Below are 19847 nucleotides of genomic sequence, written 5' to 3'. Positions count from 1 at the left end.
TAATTGGCTATCAGTCGGTCTTTACCTTTTCGGTATTTAACACTTTGTCAAATTCGATTTGTTAGATTTGTTCTTGATCTTGTTTTGCCTTATTAGGCATCTCAGTGATTTCTATATTTTCCGCACTGGATAATTACACGTTCGATCGCCAGTGGAATGTGGCAAATTTCGCATCTTAGTGGATCCTTTTGTTCCATTAAGTACAAGTGTGTTATTCTTGTGTGTCCTATTGGAAGTCGTGTTACAATCGTTTGTTCTCTTCTACCGAGAATACTTTTCTGTCTTTTCTTATTTACATTGCCCATGATTCTTTCCGCGTTCGTTTATTTTCCCTTTTTCCATGTCGAGTTTCCCTTTTTCTTTGATTACTTTCGTTACGTCTTTCACGATATCTTCATACGCTACGACTCTACTCGCTTCACTGTTTGTTCATCGACGCGTGGCTTCTGCTAATTCATTGCCTCTTACTCCTTGATAGGACGGTAATCGTGCAATGGCAATGATACAACACGTACAATGATTCTCTATAAGCCAGCCTTTCGTTCCTTCTCGCAACAAAATCAAACGCCTCTTTTAAAAATCAAGTTTGGTCACGCGAAATTAACTCGTTCGTATCTTTAGCTAGATAGAAATGATTTTGTGAGAAAGCGCGTTTCTAGTTTCTCTGATAAGTCAGATACGCAAAATTCGATGGATGACACGCACATAGAGACTTGGGTAGCGATAGATAGACTTTCGTGACTGACTGTGTATTTTTGCTCTTTTATTATGGCGACACGCGCCCGCACTAGGCCGCAATTTCACTTAATTATGGTTTCATCGTGACGCACCATGCAGGACAAAGGCTTTAATTCCAAGGCAAAATCGATAACGCGAGAAATTCGTTGCCAGGCTGAAGAGCGTTTTCTACATCGGATTGCAGCGGGCTTGCATATAGTGCACTTAACATCAATAAAGCTAGCCTGATATTACCGCGCAGAATACTATAACAACTAGTGAAATCTTGTGTAACATATTTAAGTTTCAATTGGAATTTAAATGAAGCACGCAAGTCGTTTAACGATACGTTGCTACAGAGAATTTATCTGACGTTTCGCAATCGAATTATATACGTTATCGTTTGATATTTCTACGCGGACTGCGGATTTTTTAATGCGATAATTTACACTTTCATAAGTCCGATTGTAACAAACTTGAATGACCACTTTGAATAGTTGGTCCACTTGTGGAATTTTACATTTCAACGTAAATGCATAAAAATTCGCAGTGTACTCGTTACAATTTAAAGCTGACTCTATTAACATACTCGTAAACACGTGGCAGATCTGCACGAAATCAGTGACCCAAATATCGCACATTTCCCCAGCGAATGCGGCAGATCAATCTGCGTATTAATTTCAACAAAATTCACCGGAGAACGTGTTTCTTTCATCTCGTAGCCTGTTTCCATCAGTTACACGTCGCTTACTTTCCATATTTTATAGCCAACGTGCCATTCGCTATCCTCGTCTCTGCGGAGAGATATGAAAAGCTAAAAGCACCTTTTAAGTTTCAAATAATGATGGCATATTTTTCACTGCACTCGTTAAGTGGAAATTGCACCGATATCTACGATCCAAGTATACACCTTCTGTGATATATGGCTGCAGTGTACAGATCTGATGATATATAGCCCAATCATATCGATAGCGTGTAGTTAAGTAAGAAACATAATCTCCTATCGTACATGAGATATGTACACTATGATTTAGAAGTTTAGAATTATTTTAAATTTAACACCTGAAAAATGAAAAAATAGATTTTAGTTTAAAACCGTGTTAGATAAACGTTTATACAGTTTATTCAAACTATTTTTACAATATTTTCAGAAGCTTCTCTTACGTTGAAAATACATGTAATGCAAAGTGTTTAATGGGTTTCTGTATAACGCTTTTATTTACGTTCTGCGTTATAAAATTTTCAAAAATGTTGAAATATAGCAAGGGACATAATTTATTAATCGTTGTCGCGACGATATTACGATAAAATGCACGAAAGTTTCAACGTTGAAACGTTTGTACGTACACCGCAGAATATCCGCAGGAAATTTCCTGATAACTGTGAAGTATATGAAAAATATTTGCTGAACTTTGTGAACACGAAACGTCATTTATATGATACGCCAAGGTATATTTATCTTCCATCGTCTCTGTATCCGTCTTTCATATTTTGCTTCTGAAATAAAATAGAATCCCAAGATACGCATAAGTCGTTCACAACGAAAGATTTAAATATCGGAGGAATAGGAGCGGAATTTAAGCAAAACAAAATACAGTATTGTCTCGATAATTGTCGGCCACGACGTTCCTCGCAATTACTTGGTTGTCATCTCCATCGCTATAGGAGTCCTCTTGTCGCTCAAGGGGCCCTAGTCTTCCCTTTGACACACCCCGAAACTCGAGGACCGAGTAGTGTAACTTAATACGAATTCAAGCGCTCCGAGACGATTTAATCCAATAATGAAAATGTTGTATTTTCAAAACTTTGTAAATTAAGCTTTTACCAATGTCTTTGTGAAATTTTTCTGATTAAAGTAACACCAAACACGATATACTTTAAATCACATTTACCTGTATATTTAATAGGCGAAAGAAAATGTAGCGTCATTAACCAGTTAGCTGTTGCGACCTCGTTGAAAAGCGTGTACTTAAAATGTGTCGCTAAAAGAAGGACGAGTATATTCGTCAAAAACAGCTAACTGGTTAAATAAGCAGATATGTTTCGAATTATATAATGTTTGGTTTCATTTCAACTCATTGAAAAGCGTGTACCTAAACTGTGTCGCTAAAAGAAAGCGACGACGAGTATACTCGTCAAATATAGAGTATGCGTGACTGTTATAATATACAATTAAGTTGTGATGAAACGACTATTTTATCTNTTTAATTTTATTACTGACAGAGCTCGTCATAAAACAAAATATTGCCATTTCTTCGTGACGAGAATACTCGTCAAAAACAGCTAACTGGTTAAATAAGCAGATATGCTTTGAATTATATAGTGTTTGGTTTTGCTTTAACCAGAAAAATCTCACGATTGCATTGGTAAAAGTTTTATTCAACGAAAATTAGAAATAAAATGTCATATCGTTGAATATGTATTGTTTAAACGATATGTTTCTTTTCATCAAGCCGACTCTAAGACCTGTTTCTCTTTCACTCGCGCTATTCTTCTTTACGTTCGGCAAAACACCGGGCCGTATCTATACTTAGAACCAAGTCCTGTACGCGATAATTGCTGGGCGTGGATCCCGATTTTCAAGCAATTATCGAGACATTACTGTACACCTATATGAAGAAGAAGGCCATATCGCAATTAGAGGTAAGGAGGAAGAAGAAGAAGAAAAGAGAAATAGAAGAGAGTTAAGGTAAGATCGGAAGGAGCCTTTTAGTTAAAACCTTTTCTTGCTTAAAAATCTACTGTACTGTTAAATGTTATTGTTGGCAAACTTACATATTTCCAAGCTACGATAAATGGTTGATGTTTTCATAAAATAGTAACAGTAATGGTAATAATACTTTATCATATATCAGACTTTACGTCTATTAGAAGAAGGTTCCTTGGCATATAGTATACAGTAATAATATACAGTATAATACAGCATATAGAGTATAATATACAGTAATAATGTGATATGCATAAACATAAACTATAATACTTGTAATATTATACAGTGGCTATTCCTTAATTATATCATATTATACTCATTGTTATATTACTTGACTTGAGTATACTAATTATTCTAGTAATAAAATCTCTTTTCTCACCTTTAAAATACGCGATACGATATTTAAATCATTGTCTTTTGTATGAATAATAAATACAGAGATAGAGCTATGCTTAAATATTAATGCGAGTAACTGTGTAAGATAACAAGAAAAGGGATTCTAAAGACACGAAATTTAACCCATCTACAACGTCCGTACAATCACTGCTTTCACGATGCTCGAAAGAAACTTAATATTCCTTAATTATCGACGGTATCTAGGCTGACATAAGCGTTTTCCCCGGGGGTGCATTGGACGAAACAGGTCGTCGCAAGGGCGAACACTTCACGTCAGCAACAAGAACCTCTCGAACATGGCGGAACATCCGTTGAACCGGGTTCTTTGGAACATTTCACGGGACTTGAAATCCATTAAAATTGAGCAGCATAAAACTGAGCCTGATTGAAATGTCTATGGAAGCCGAACCGTGAAAGGATACGGGCTCTTCTGCTTTCAGAGACTACAGAATCGATGAAAATGGATCGAGAACCGAGGCGGAGTATAGAAGCATCTTAAAATTGCTTGAAACGAATTTCATCCGAGAGCTGAGCTATTTGTGGAGAAAACGCCAAGTTTAGAATGAAGTTTACAGATTCTTTGTAGTGTATAAGTTATCTTTATGTTGGTATATAGAGAGATACTTTCATGTTTTCAATTTATAATACATTATATCTTTATATCTTTTCAATTTATAATACATTATGTCTTTTTCTTGTGATACTAATGTATTAGTATTTATATTATCAGTATTAGCATATAAGTATTAGTTTTATAGTCTAATAAAATTACGAATTCCAGTCAAAAATACGTACATAATCTTTCGCTTTCTAAAATACTAACGCACATGGTAAGAAATTTATGGAACGTATTTTAGAAGTGCTTTTTCAATTATTACGCCGTACGTGATAAATTTAGAAACACGGGTTACACGGCTCCATGTTGCAATCCGAACTCCAATACCTTGTCGTTTTCCTAATTTTCAATTACCGAGGGATCGTATTCATTTTACAGGCGGCAACTCAGAAATATGAAATATACAAGTTCGTTCTATGTTTCTTCTTCAGCTATTCCAGCAGACTAAGTCTCACACAGCATTTTCAGTTGCTGGTCATTGAAACAGAACCGCTGTTTATTAATTCCAGGAATACCTACAATTCAATTTAATTACGGTGAGATATACGTATATAATTGAAATTAATTCAGAAATTAATTAGTTCGTCTTAAATCGTTTCCAATTTCCTCCCCATACGCTACTGTACTGCGCTACTCAGATTTTATGTCTTTTGCGTATTCCTGTCAGCAATTGCGATGAAACAAAATCTCTGCGTCGGCGAAAATTTGTTATTATTCCAAGGTAGATGTTCTCTCATATATTTTATCATAAACGCAAGTATTCTAAAACATAAAAAGATATAATTTTTTCTGGAATTTGAAATTTTATTAAACCGTCAAACAGCAGAACTCGTCTCGTAGAAGCATTCCTCGAATTTTCTATCATCTTTGGTCGAATAATAAAAATACACTGCAGACGTGGCTTCAGATCAAAGATTGACAAGTCACTGACAGATTCTATATGGCAATATTAGGTCACCAAGTAAGTTCGTGCCACGTTGCGCTTACACGTTTCGTGTCTAACGAACGTAGAACGATGAAAGGGTGTTCCAATATCTGTGTTAATATCTGTGTCGTTTACAGAAATGTTTTGTCGTTTCGTATTTGCGTAAAGTAGTTTATGATCCCTTAAAATCACAATCTCAACGTTGTTGTAGGTTTTCATTTCACCTATGTACCTTCTATTACAAATACTCTTGGCTGATGAAAGTTTATTGGAATAGCTAAGTAACGTTTTGAATCTACGAAGATCTACGCAGAATAATCTTTGGTTATTTTTAACTGACAATCCGCTAGAACATAGAACTCCCTACTGAGAAAATTTCGTTAAAATGAGAAAACAGTTCTGCGTGAAGTTCGTCTCATCTTCAAAACTGTTCCAATTAAAAAAGGATTTTTGTGTTTCTGCGGGTCCACGGTGATGGAACGCTTGAAATGTTTTAAAAAACATTCCTTCTATCGGCGACAGGAAGCTTTAAGGTATTTTAACTCTGTTGAAGAATTTAAAGAACGAATCTTTTTCATCAGTTAACTGCAACGGTGGTATGCAATTAGCGCGATGTTTTTACGAGGACATCGTTCCCATGAGATAAGTTTCGCCGGTGGAAATGTTTCGGCGGCGGGGAAACTCTAACGAGGAGAAAATTTTTCAGCTTGGAAACTCGAGAGGAAAATAAACTTGTACAATTTTATATCGGTACTTTTTAAGTTACATCGATACTTGATGCAAATATCTAGAAACTAATTCGGAAGAAACGTTTCCTGTTGAACGAAAAAAATGTTAACAACGATGATGTGTTTGCAACGAGCGAATAAACGAAACAGAAGATTATAAAAAGCCATACATTTAAAACGAGGATAATCCGGTTTTTAATTTTAACGATTTGACGCAATGTAGATACATAAAAAGGCAACGAAGTATTTATTAATTGAAGCACGAAAAACGTTTCGTTTAACAATAAGAAGATAATCTGATTTGGGCGGTTTAACTAAATTTACAAAAAGACAAGCAAGTTTGAAAACACGAAAAACCTTTCGGTTAACCATAAAAGTATAATCTGTTTTTAACGAGAAATAAATCAACGAATAAAAATCATCGAAATATTCACCAACTGGAATATGTTGAAAATCTATTGTACGGTCGGACGATATCGTTGGGAAGAAATTGTTCGCGTGTTTTCAAGCTACGATAAATGGTTCGTATAATCGTAGACCAAGAGCGACACGTTGGTGTCCCCATGTTAATAAGAGCCGCTGTATCTCGAGTGGAACGATTTTATCGTTCTCCTTTACAAAATACTCTTCTAGAAGCGCAACGAAGAGAACGAACGCAGAAAGTAGTGCACAGAATGGAATAATAAAAGCTACAAGCATTTTTCTTGCCGGCTGTATTTATAGTTGCAACAACTGCAACTAATTCAGTTGCAACACATGCAAGCTGCAAGTGAACCTCTGAACTTTTGACCCGACAAACCAGAAACCAATATGCACATATAGTACGTATATACGACGTGTAGCGCGTATACAGGAGACTCGTGCGAGGTAACAAGCCCGCATAAACCGATCCGAGGCGAAACCACGAGATTCTAATTATTGCTTTCGAATAAATAAATGAACGACCGTTCCGCCATGGAAACGCGCGTAGGACGAAAGAATTACGTAATTGGAGCATCGTCGGAGCTTTCGGAGCATCGACCAAATTTTTATCAAAAGAAGACGATGGCAAACGTGGCGCAAGTGATTTTAAACTATAGGATCACTGCACTGGAGAGTTTCCAATCCTTTCCGATATGTTCGTGCTTTATTGAAAGAAAACACAAGTATGAGAGAAGCTTTGGGACGTTGGCTAATTATCAGATTGTCCGAAAAGTGTCTTTCTTTTACAGACACGTCTTTTACAACGATGTATCTTTATACAAACATGAAACCTAATCTGTCGAACGTTGTGATCTTTATTCTGATGGAATAAAATGGATCATACGTAATTCGATAAAATAATATAAAATGGAAAATGTTATACATCCATTGTTTCCTTATAAAACGAAAGAAGCTTTTCGGACAACCTAATATTATACGTACAAAAAGATTTTGAAGTACAGGGTGTCTCGGCTAGATGAGATCAGCTAGATATCTGCTTCGTTTACGATCGTAAGAAACAATTGATCGAGACTCATTTAGCCGAGACGCTCTGTATAACAAACAATTGTTTGTATTTTATTGATTCTTTAGTCGGAATCAACAAATACGCTAATGTACGATGTGTACTAGTGTAGTGTACGCTCGAATAACCATACTAATTACTTGTGTGTTTTATAATTACTTGTGTGATTTATAAAATTCTGCTCAATTTCACGAAATTTTGGATGGAAATTCGTAGCTTCGATTTCAAGCGAAATCCACCGAACAGTGGTAATTTATTCTTTAGAGAAATTTCAGGCAAATTTATTCCATGAAAAGAAAAAGACATTAATTCACATTTCCTTCCAACAAATAACAATCTCAAACCTCAAACAATAAAACTTTGTCCCCATTGAACAACTTGGTCGAGTCTTACAACTCCTAGAGAAGTAACTTTCAGCGGGCGTGGAAGCTTCTAAAATCGAAAATCGAAAGAAGAACACGCCACTCTGGCCACCTTTTCGTTCCGTCAAATCTCATGAACGCTTCTCGTTTCCGCCGAATTCCATTTTCCCCTTTGCTCGCCTCGAAACCGGATCGTGCGCGTTTTCAAACACTGGTAACACGTTTCTCTGACGTTGCCACGCTGAATAGAACCATTTCTCACGTATTTCCCCCATACGTGTATATATGTATTGAAATGGTCGCAAGCTGCTCAGCTTTCTTATCAAACATTCAATAGGAAAGCTACATAGGACCAAAGCGGGAGAACCCGCACGAATTCCACCTTACTAGATGCTACTACGAATAAAGATAAAATCTTTTTCTCGCAGAGGAGCTGTTGTTGCTGTTTTCTCTCGCTGAAAAATTTACAGATATTTGACAGAAAAGTTTGAAATGTATGTCGCAGTATGATTGATAACAATTTGGATAACAATTAACAGTGTTGCAGTATACCTGATGATGGAGGATGATGGAGAGATGCAAAATTTGTGTCCCTTGAGGCGCCTAAAATTCTAATAAGGCGTCGTTCTAAAAATCCTGTGGTATAAAAATGCCATATTTTTATTGTTATCCTGTTTCGAAAAATTTCCAGCAACCTTGGAAAATAGAAAGACGTGGCCAGAAGGGAGAAATTATAGAAGCTCATAATTTCGTCAGAGTCTGGTATTCATTGCGATACAGGCGAATTTATGTCCAATGATAAACAATTATTACTTCCTCCATAAGTATAAAATATATTCGTGCTACACGTATATACAGTCCGCCGCTGTAAGATATTTGGAATGTGAACAAATATACATACGTGTGTTACTCTATGACACCTCATTAATAAATCCCATTGTACCCATTGTGTACCTTTTCGTATCGTATATCATACATAGACCAATTAGATCGATCGTATTAACCATATCGTGTTACTGAGAATAGTATTGTCGAATAACCATACTAATTACTTACACGCTACTTCTATGCCCGTAATCCAAATTTGACCTTGAACTATCTAGGCCTTTGAACAAAAATGTCCAATTTACTCGCGTAATCGAAGAAGCAAAAATTAGCCTGCGTAATCAAGTTGTGTTAAAGTTCTCGAAATTTACATTTATGCTACGCCGGTTATCAGCTTCGGATGTAGTTTCGTTGTACGCTTACAAATTGCGTAAAGCCAAGTTCGATTCCCGTCAGGCTGAAATAAGTAAACACAAGCGTTCGATTCGATCAAATGGAGCGTTTACGACGTACTGGTGAATTCTCACGAGTTTGGACATTTTTCGCCGGGTACAGCGTGTACGCACATGATCGTTGGAAAAAAGAGGGTCCGTAAATCTTAAAGTATGGCTCCTCTCCTATCCGCTTTCGATTTCTGATTTCCTGTAGATCACAACGGTTCAGGACAAAGGCACGAAAATTACGCGAGAACACTGCGCCAACGTTTTCTAAACTCTAAACAATTTTGAACCGTGACGGATGCACGCACGAAACTGTGAAACGCAACACGCTAAAATTGTTCTATACCGTTTCCCCGGTTCTCGTCGCGAGTTTCTATTAACTGTAACGCGATACTGCTATCGAATTTGTATTATCTTTTATTCCGAATGATCGCAAACCAAGAGACCTTACATAGAACGATTTAACAAAGTGAAAAAAAATTATCTATTTATAGAGAGCCTCGTCTCTTGATTCCGTATCACCGTGTGTTCTCATAATTTCAAAGAATTATTCCGCAAATTTTGTACAGAGGATAAGAAAACGTATCGATATATACGATAACGAAATATGGGGTTTCATTATAAAATATACCGGTGACTCTAAAATCGTCATGGAGAAATGACCTTGAGAAAGAAATTCTTCCCACCGATACATGTACCACTCGAAATGGTTTCACTTTGTCCTGAGCAGTTTTTTCATATGATAATATCTGTAATTGTCTGCGACATTTTTTTACGATACTCCAGCTTTTTAGGTAGCCTCTTGCAATCGATATCGTGCAAACTGCTCGCTATTACCAAATGTTCTTTTCATTAACCCGTACCATCTTCTCTCTAACTAATGTATTGTTCGCGAGGTATACAGTAGATACATAGAACTATTGTTAAAGGGAAGCACGATGCAGCGTGAACGTCTAGAACGAACGTCTAGAACGTGATAAATGTCTTTTCAGTTTTCGAGCTTGAGGAAAAGCACTTCACCGCTTCATTACCTCAGCTAACGCCGCCCTCGTCCTTAGAGCTGTCTTAAGACGGAACAGTTTGAAACGAGTTTATGGCACGTCGATTTTACTGTCAACGAAAGTTGGACGGCTAGATTACGGGGTTGACAGCGTGTTATACATAGTTCGGAATAATCTCGAGTTTCCAGCGACGAGCAGTCACCTTTAATGAAAGTCGTACAACACGGTTATCATCGTAGGATGGATATTTGAAAATGCTCGCTTGCGCGAGGAAGAGAAATATCATCGAAGAAGGCGGTTACTTTCGTTACAGGCAACTCTTGAAATTCTTCAATGCGTTGTTGGTAGAGAGTTTAAGATACGTGGTATGACTGATTGAAGAACAGACTGTGCACAAAAGCAACTCGATCAGCAATGTCAAAGGAGGATGGTGAGGGAATGCCAAATTTGTACTTCTTTGCACACCTGAAACTCTAATATAACGTTGTTCTGTAAGTACGATATCATCTGTGGTAAATGTAATGGGAATGTTGTAGAAAATGTAAGTGAAATACTTAAAATACATTGCGTCTTGTTTTAAGAGTAAATTATAGTACAATTAGAGATGTATTTCATGGAATATTAGCATTGTAATACTTTACCCTAATTTATCGGGTTTTATCGTTATTAATTAACAATTTCAGCAACACGCTTCTACACGCTATATAAATATCGACTTTTGTTTATAAAATAGCGCTTGTATTTCTGTTTGAAGTTAAAAAGTTTTAATTCGCTTTTTACTACTTTGCCATCACATTTGCCATAAATGTTTGCACTTTCACGATACTCTAAGATATTTACATGGTGTCTTATTAGAATTTTAGATGCCAGAAGAGGTACAAATTTGGTACATTTTGACTGCCCTCTATTTTCTGGAAAACGAAACGACAAACAAACAAATTCTTATTTTGTATTTTAGTTTATTATTCTAAGGTAATAATATTATTTTAGGGTCGTTACCCTGTAAGAAGTTTTCTGGAGAGATAATGTTTCTAGCGTGTTTGTTTCGAACGCGGCTGACCATAAACTATCCAATTTCACTGATGCTCTCCTGCCGCTCTTTCGCACTTCCTCGTTTCTGACGTTGTGGCCATACGAATGAATCACGTTATACATCGACGTAACGTTTTCTGCGTGCATCGGAGATAGTTGGAAAATTGTTTCGATCGAAAGTTCATTCAATGAGGAAAGTTTAAAAGCTCACGCAAATTCATCCTAAACTGCGTTTGTAACATTCTCGAATTACACAGCAGTTAATCGAACAATTGCTCTCGAGCATGGAATTTACCTTTATAATTTGAAAATAAAGTTTCTCGTTTCTCCCTCCAATTTTCTGCCAATACAATTTTGCAAATTGTAGCGCAGTTGCAAATACACGAGTATTTAGAAAATACAGGGTGTTCTAAAATTGTAACAAAATTGTAAAATCGAATATTTCTTTGTGTTGTGTCACTTTTGAAACTTGGATATTGCGTGGTTCATATAGCGACGATTATCGTCCGCGAGACTCTAAGCTATAAATCACCAACTGACAAATTGTGATTACCTTGTGGAGTGAATCTCATTACTGGTAAAGGAGATATGCCTTGAATGAGATCCATTACGCAATGCATTGATTCTGAAATAACCTATTAATCAAACGAATTAATGAAAACCGCCGTTACTAGGCAAACCGATGTGAAACTCTATTCATGTCCATTAATAAATTAAAAACGCCAGACAAGTTAATTCATTGGTACTTTTCTGTTCCCTATACCGAGTGCCATCTGCCGAGCTTCTTAGTGCATTATGTAAGATAGACATATTAAATAATTAAATTTTCGCTGATACTTGTTCGAAGCAGATCGATTAACTAAAAGAGGAAACAAGACGGGAAATTTCTATGAAAATAAATACCGAGTCAAAAAAGAAGGAAAAACGAAAAAATACAAGAAAAAATTAGATAAAATAGTTGGTATTGAACGTATTAAAGATAGGATAGAATGGAAACCATAAAATCTGTGCATACATAGAACAGACACATAGAACATAACTCTCGTGGAATTTCCACTATACCATCGTATCGATAGAAAGTATATTGAACAATAAATCTTACATCATATTTGTATGCCTTTATGACTTTAATAAAATAAAAATTGTCTGCCAATATTGATGACAATGATATATACACACACATATATCATAAATAATTTTTTATAATACACATATATTATAAAAAATATAATTACTAATAGTAATATTATACTGAATTAATATTATATAATACTAAATTAATAATTATTATAAAAAATGCATGTAATATATATTGCATACATTTTTTTATTTGTAATATATATATATTACATATATTTTTTATAATCTGGTGAATAAATTCGAACTTGTAATTATCATAATAGAAAAGTTAATTACACTGTTGTTTAATTAAAAAAGATGCGTTTGTGTATGGTGTAAAGTAGTGACGACAAGTATGTCTTGCTCCTTTTTCAAAAACAGTTTGAAGAGACAAACAAGAGGGAACGAAATTTAAAAATAATCGCCTGTAACATTCTAAACAACTTTTATTTATATTACCACCGGTGTGTAACTTCAAATTGAAACAATAATACTGTAAAAATACAATAATACTGTACATATGTACAGGAGATAATAGATAATAAGTCTACATATAATGATTAATAATTAAAAGATAATTTGAAATATTAATAGATACAACGATAGCTATCAAAAAGCTGCAGGTTAAAATACTACCTTTTAATAAATTGTAATATAAAGTAGATTACTCTGCATAATACTCGTCATTATACATTATTATTTGGTCACAGAGAATTACTATATACAAAAGAGAAGCTATTGGAAGCGTAAGACATTTTTATACTCTGCACGAACCTGAAACTTGCCTTTTTGCTAAAATAGCCCACATTAATAAGCAAATTAGTTCTATATATGTATTAAAATCAATAAGAAAGATATAGAAGCCAAACCCATTAAGTATGAATATTACGCCGAAAAAAAACGTAAAGATTTCCCTCCCAAAAAATCTTCTTTAATAACTTCTCGTTAAAATTTTCTCCAACTACAAATTTCTAATCTCAATTATAGTAAAAGTTCATTGCATTGGAACTAATATCGAAAAATTGTCTAAAAAATCTTCTATTAATATTATACAATGTAAAATTCAATAACATAACATAGAACATTAGAAAACGATACTTAAAAATCGTCTGTTCGCAAGATTAAGTAGAACATATCTCCCAGAATAACAGAGATTCTACGCAATTCAAATACTCTAATATTCAATGTATTAAGCAGCTAATATCTCCAAAGTTGACCGTGTAATTAAAAAGAAAAAACAGCTACCGAAGCGACTCAAAAGAGATCCTACTTAAATCTTAGATAAGACCGCGAGGGAGAACCGTTGAGACGACACAACTTACGACGAAAAAACCTAAGCGCCACCTGTCCATCGATAGGTGATAATTATTTTTTTAATTCGTCGCGGGGAAGAAACAATCATCGTGTCGGTAATACCGCCGATTATCTTCTTCCTATCGATCGGTAAGGACGAGTCAAAATGGCGGTGGGGGGTGTTTATTGAGCCAAGAGAGCCTCAAAAAAAAGAGCAATCCTGAATTCCTCAACATAACAATCGTGCACGCAGCATCCTTATCCCGCCAAAGTTTCGACATTTTATTACAGTTTGGAAACTGTAAACGTGAATGATGAAAAGAAAAATTAGAGAATGCACGTTAAGAGCGTGTAGCGAAGCGGCTACAGGACGAATCGGAAATCTGAAAGAGAATGAAAAGGCGCTTACCGGTATTGTTGTCCGGGATACAACGAAAAGAACCAGCCCTCACTGTGGCCGCCGCACCACTACTGACAACGAAAGCTTAAGCACCGCACGACCAAAGTGATAGGTCGACGCGCACGCGTCCTGCGAACGTTCACCTGGGAACAGGTTGATAAAGCACCATCTACTGGGGGGTTGATGGAGCAAAACTTTACCGCTTTATCATTCCTTAACACTAAGAAAGTTTGCAATCCATTTACCGTGCTCGTGCAAGAGCATAACTAATAGTACCTAGTGGAAACTTTCTACTACATAACAGATAGCAAGGCCTGTGTAGAAATTTGAGAATGCTTACAAGAAATCAAATTTGTTAGGTAAACATACCGGAGACGGTCGTGACAACACACGTACAAGTCACGCCTAACTCTGAATCGAAACATGCCTGATCGTATTGTTCATCTTTTACAAAAATAATAAAAGGTGTCCATACAAATTTAATAACGATATTTATATAAAGAATTCACGATCGAAATGTGCCAAAATATAAAAGTTACTTCGATTTCTACTGTAAATATAATAAAAACTGAATGAACGTATATTGTTCACTGTTAATAAACTATATAGTTATTTATAATTTAATCATATTGCGTATTAATTAGATACCTATCACATGTAAATTAATTAAAAAAGAATATAAACGTACACATATTTACGTCTATCTTTATTAAAATAAATCAAACCTTACCAACCGTTTCGCATTAAATGTTGAATTGTCATTGTTGTTGCCACATTTATATGTCTCTCCCTTTTCGGAGTCATCTTCGTAATCAACCAATAATCTATACAAAAAATACCCAAAACTTTAGAATAAATGTATAAAACTCAGCCAATTGTATCAAAATAAAGCAATAATTACACTAAAATTCTGTCTCAGAAACGTAATACAAGCAATTGATAATACTAACACTTAAATAGATGGTCGACAACAAACGAGCGATATAAATTTCGCTATAGAACTTTTACTATATAAAAACGCATTGTTTACACATATCGGATAAATATCAATGGAAAACAATGGAATAGTAACAGGAACACTACGTAATTGAAATCACGCACGTCAAAGGACGATACATCTTGACACCGTTTTTCAACAATATAATTACGTTCCGCGCCAAAACTTCAGCTAGCTGATTCCTGATTAGCTAGAGCAGAACAGTCTCTCATTCGTTTGAAGCCGCGCGCAAAATTGAAATATTGTATGGCGGGAAATTTGTATCGGTCAACAAACTATAATAATTTCTGAGCAGATAATTATAATTGCATATAGAAGAAATATGTTTAACAAATCAGTAAAGGTTATAATAAAGTATATAGTTATCAGAAATTGTGGTTTGTAGATTTATTATTAATTAATCACATAAAATATATTGTTTGGTCAATTTCTTAAAACTATGTACATTGATATATACGTTTGAAAACTTGTAATATTTCTTTTCTTCTTTCTTTCTAACAAAAAAATTATCACATTTAAATTAAATAAGAAATGATCCACGTATAATACATAGATACGTGTACCAAACGATTAATAATATTTATGTTAGTTATTTTACGAACTAGCTGATATACTAATGAATTTTTTTCACATTACAACTAATAGCAAAGTTAATTTTTTAAAATAATTTAAGACTAACTTTCCATATTACACATATATGATTGTTATTGTTACTTTTCACAATTTTTGGTTGCTCACGCACACGCACATACACTCACATACATAATAAAAATTCTGACTCTTATAATTTTTCAACATTAAATTTAAATTGGGGACTGATCTATATGCTCATAAACTGCATACGTTATGTTGGCATCGCTTTAATCATCATAAACGGGAACAAAAAGGGATCATTTTCTTTCAATTAAAGAATGTTTCATATTTTTGATGTTTGTATCATATATATGATTGTACATTCTCAATATCCCTTTCTTTAATTACTTAATTACATAATTTTATCGCAAATTTTTTTCAATTTTTCATTAAGTTTTGGTTCTTCTTTGATTAGATTTGTTCCTTGACATAATGTTATTAATTCAGTTTTTCCCAAATGTTCTCTTAAGGCATCTGAAATTTTAATTTAAGAGAAATTTTAGCAAAATTTTATCAGTTCTTTGTGTCTTCAATTATATAGTTAAATTTCATATTGTATTTCAACAATACCTAAATTAAGAATATTTTCTATTAGACTTAAAACATTATGCAAAATTGGTACTTCCAAACTGTTTAAAGTAGTAAAAAGTGTGCAAAGTTTTTCTCCTATATCAGCCTCAAGAAGAAGATTTTCACATTCGATCAGAGAAGTTGTAGTCAATATCATCAAGCTAATTAAAGCTTCATTTAGCATTAAAACGTGTGGTGTTGTTAACATTTTGACTAGGTGCTTCACAGCTCCATGTTCCATTACTAGAAGTGCTATTTCTCTATTTCTAATGATGAAAAACATAAATATTAATAATTATGCGTACATATAATATATATAAACTTTATGCATAAGATATGTAAATTTTACAAATATGTATTTATTAAACCTAATCAACCTGCTATTATTAATTAGCCAAGCGATTAAACGATTTGCTTCGCCTTGAACTCCAGGATGTTCCTCGACTTCGCACCAATTAACAACTTTCTTTATTAAACCATCCCTTTTTCCTAATTCTATGGCAGCCTCACCTGTAATAATAAGTAAACTACCTATTTTTAACATCTTTTACTTATCTGCTAATTTTATCAAAATATATATTTTTTCTATGTATTTAAAAAAATGTTCATGAGAAGTACTGTTAACATACTTTGGCCATCAATAACAATCCTTAAAGTGCCCAGTAGCTTAAATACAACTGGATAAGATGAAACATTCAGCATAGAATATAAAATGTTTATTAACCCATCTTTTAATATTACAGGTTTATTATCCACGGGAATAACAAGATTCCTCAAAGCGCTGAGTAGTGCATGTTGAAATCTTATATCAGCTATATCTGTATTATTTTTCTGTAGCAGTTTCAGAAGGTTGCAATGAACACCTTGCGTAACCATGAGTTTGCAATGGGCATCGGTACGCGCAAAATTGCCCATTGCTAAGACGGCTGTAATTTGTAAATCTTTATCTTCGCTTTCAAGCCACTCAATTAACTTTTTATATGCAACACCATTACTTTCATCATATAAATAATTCATACTGTCATCTAAAATATTACATTACACATAATATATTTATAAAATACAGTTAAAGTACTTATTACTTCCCTTTTGGTTAACATACCTCCAGTTAATATAAGAACAATTAAATTGCAAGCGATCTTCAACACAGATCTTGTTTCTTCATCTGTACAGTATGGACTATGTTTTTCCAACAACTTTAACAGTAACTCACAAACACCTGCTTTAGCAAGGATCAATTTGGCATTCTCTAAAATATCAATATGAATTATACTACTCAACATGTTACATTATTATTGCAAACAATTAAATTAAACATATATAAAATGATACCATCTTCTGCTTGTCCATGAAGAAGTTCTAAACACATTTCAGAAAGTTCTGATGATGTATCAGTGGATAAGATATTTATTAAAATTTTCATAACCCTTTCATCTAAAAATATTATGTTAGCATCATTCAGTATTCCTAGTATCAAAAGAGAATGCATTGCAGCCTCTCCACCTGTAATTCCATCAATTTCCAGAATGCTGCAGATAATTGGCACTACTTCTTGTTTCAGTCCCTAAGAAGAAAATAAAGAAAGATTAGTATTTAAATAAAATTATTCTAAACGAAAATTTCATATTCTATATAATATACAGAGAGCATGTAAGGTAAACTGTTTCACAATTATACTAATACAGCTACAATCGTAAAACAATACAGCAAGCAAGAGAAATATTAATAAAAATATTATACCTCTGTATGAAGAGACGGTCGGTCAATAAGAAAGTTTAGCAAAAGTCCTGCAGCAACATTGCGAAGAAATGGTGCACCTTCTACATTTTGCAATGCAATACTTTTTTCCAATACTGCCAAAATTGATATCAACCCATTTTTGTCCTCAACAAACTTTTTACCATTTTCTATAATAATTTTGAAAATATTGTTATAATAACATCCATATAGTCTTATATTTCATGCAAAATAATGATATTATAATATTAATTTACAAATTAGTTTATTAATATACAAATTAATTATTTTTTAACAGTACCTATAACATATGTTTTTCCTTTTGTATAGATTTAATTTTAATAAATTGAACTTGTAAGTTGCTATAAGTTCAATTTCTGGAATTTTATTTTTTATGAAAATCATTTTAATGATACTTCATGCAGTTAAAAATGTATATTCAATAGATAGAAATTAATCAAAAGATAGAAACCATTCGTGTTACTACTATTAGTGATATATTATAATAATGATGGTTTTAATGTTAACTACATACATGAACAAAATTTGGATCATTAGGGATTAAAGCTCCCTACCATTCTCGTAACAAATATTTCCCAAGGCTCTTGAAGTCTGTGTCAATACATCAACGCGATCATCTTTTAATAGATCTATTAATGCATTTACTAGATCTGTGGTAGTGCATTTTTCTCTTCCCCTTTCACTTTTAGCAATCTCAGCAATTGCTTTAGCAGTCTTTGCAATAATTTCTTTAGATTCGTGATGCAATAAGGTTAGGAAAACATCATCTATTGTAAATTCAGTAGCCTCTAAAAACAAATAAAATTTGTCTGTTATTAGAAGTATAAATTATAGACTAAAATATCAAAGTTGATAGCATTTTTCATGAATTTATATTAATAATTTGAAACAAAAGCAATAAATATGTTTTGTAATAATTAGTAATTCTTATATATATTTTCCAAATATTAATTTGTCTAAACTGAAACTGGAAGACAAAAAACAACTAATACCTCCAATTGAAGTTTTGCTAACATTCACAATAGAATCTAACACTTGAATAATATCTTCAATTTCTTTCTCAGATTTTACAACGAATCGCAGTTCTTCAACTAATTTATCAATATTGTCCTTCAATTCACCTAAAAAAATTATAAACATATAGTAATATAATTTGTAAACATATATATAATATAAATATAATATAAATATAAATAACAATATAAATCATATATATTAAATACATAAAATACATATTAGACAACTCCAAATTTATATAAGTATTTTATTTAATATATTACAGATATAATGTATAGAAATAATGTCAAGTATACAGGGAAAAAATGTATTTCTTTGAATATTTAATTTACAATATTTTATCTTTAAATTATAACGCTATAATTATAATACAGATAGTTTATATTTTCTTAAAGTTGTAGACACTATAGAATATATAAAATCAATTTAACATTAATTTCATAAAAACACTTTAAAAAATATAATTTAAGAAGTCAACAAAATAACTTGTCAGTAAGGTTTGACATGAAATATTTCTCTAACTTGAAATTATTGCTAAAAATAGACGGAAATTCATCACCGATTATACGATATTTAACATAGTTTTTATTACACTACCTTCCATCATATTTTTCCTATTTTAATTTCGAATTTTGTACAAACGGAACTTTTTTGTAAAATAAGTAACAATTTACTTAATGTGAAGGAAACATCTTTTTAAAGAAACTTCCATAAATTGTGAATCATTAGATAAGAAAGTGACATTTTTCTATAGGGTAGCAACTAAAGGAATCTTAATGCAATTTCACATGCTACCAATAAATGATATTGTGATATTAAATA

At 33.3% G+C, this 19847-nt stretch overlaps 2 protein-coding genes across 12 annotated transcripts in view; both read right to left on the bottom strand.

Moving 5' to 3' along the window:
* The window catches only part of LOC122576277 (NACHT domain- and WD repeat-containing protein 1), a 38758-nt gene extending 24615 nt beyond the window's left edge, over nt 1-14143 (bottom strand). For 4 of the 11 annotated variants that reach the window (XM_043746338.1, XM_043746333.1, XM_043746344.1 and 1 more), the window contains exon 1: nt 14060-14143. The gene's annotated coding sequence lies outside the window, so the exon portion shown is untranslated. Of the gene's footprint in view, nt 1-25; nt 1067-10408; nt 10680-10847; nt 11118-11205; nt 11648-11791; nt 11942-14059 lie in introns of those variants that run through there. The other 7 variants (XM_043746336.1, XM_043746337.1, XM_043746335.1 and 4 more) reach the window with 7 other exon arrangements.
* A 1276-nt stretch (nt 14144-15419) lies between these two features.
* On the bottom strand, nt 15420-19778 carry LOC122576279 (rap1 GTPase-GDP dissociation stimulator 1-B). Its single transcript, XM_043746348.1, has 10 exons — nt 19623-19778; nt 19001-19129; nt 18563-18796; nt 17991-18157; nt 17583-17814; nt 17353-17499; nt 16880-17275; nt 16628-16760; nt 16251-16516; nt 15420-16154 (listed from the first exon to the last, which is right to left on the bottom strand). Exons 1-10 carry the CDS (start codon nt 19630-19632, stop codon nt 16033-16035), a joined length of 1836 nt encoding a protein of 611 aa, XP_043602283.1. The 5' UTR covers nt 19633-19778; the 3' UTR covers nt 15420-16032.
* Between the last annotated feature and the right edge of the window lie 69 nt (nt 19779-19847).

The sequence above is a fragment of the Bombus pyrosoma genome, linkage group LG16, assembly GCF_014825855.1.
Source record: "Bombus pyrosoma isolate SC7728 linkage group LG16, ASM1482585v1, whole genome shotgun sequence".
NCBI classification, from domain to species: Eukaryota; Metazoa; Arthropoda; class Insecta; order Hymenoptera; family Apidae; genus Bombus; species Bombus pyrosoma.
The sequence above is the reverse complement of the archived record's forward strand: the minus strand, read 5'-3'. Positions and strand labels throughout refer to the sequence as shown.

What these genes read in the sequence shown, in the direction of transcription:
- LOC122576279 (XM_043746348.1), bottom strand. An exon ending in GATTGTTATTGATGGCCAAA is followed by an intron (nt 16,761 to 16,879) that starts GTATGTTAACAG and finishes TTATTATTACAG; the next exon opens with GTGAGGCTGCCATAGAATTA. An exon ending in TGGCTAATTAATAATAGCAG is followed by an intron (nt 16,517 to 16,627) that starts GTTGATTAGGTT and finishes TTTCATCATTAG; the next exon opens with AAATAGAGAAATAGCACTTC.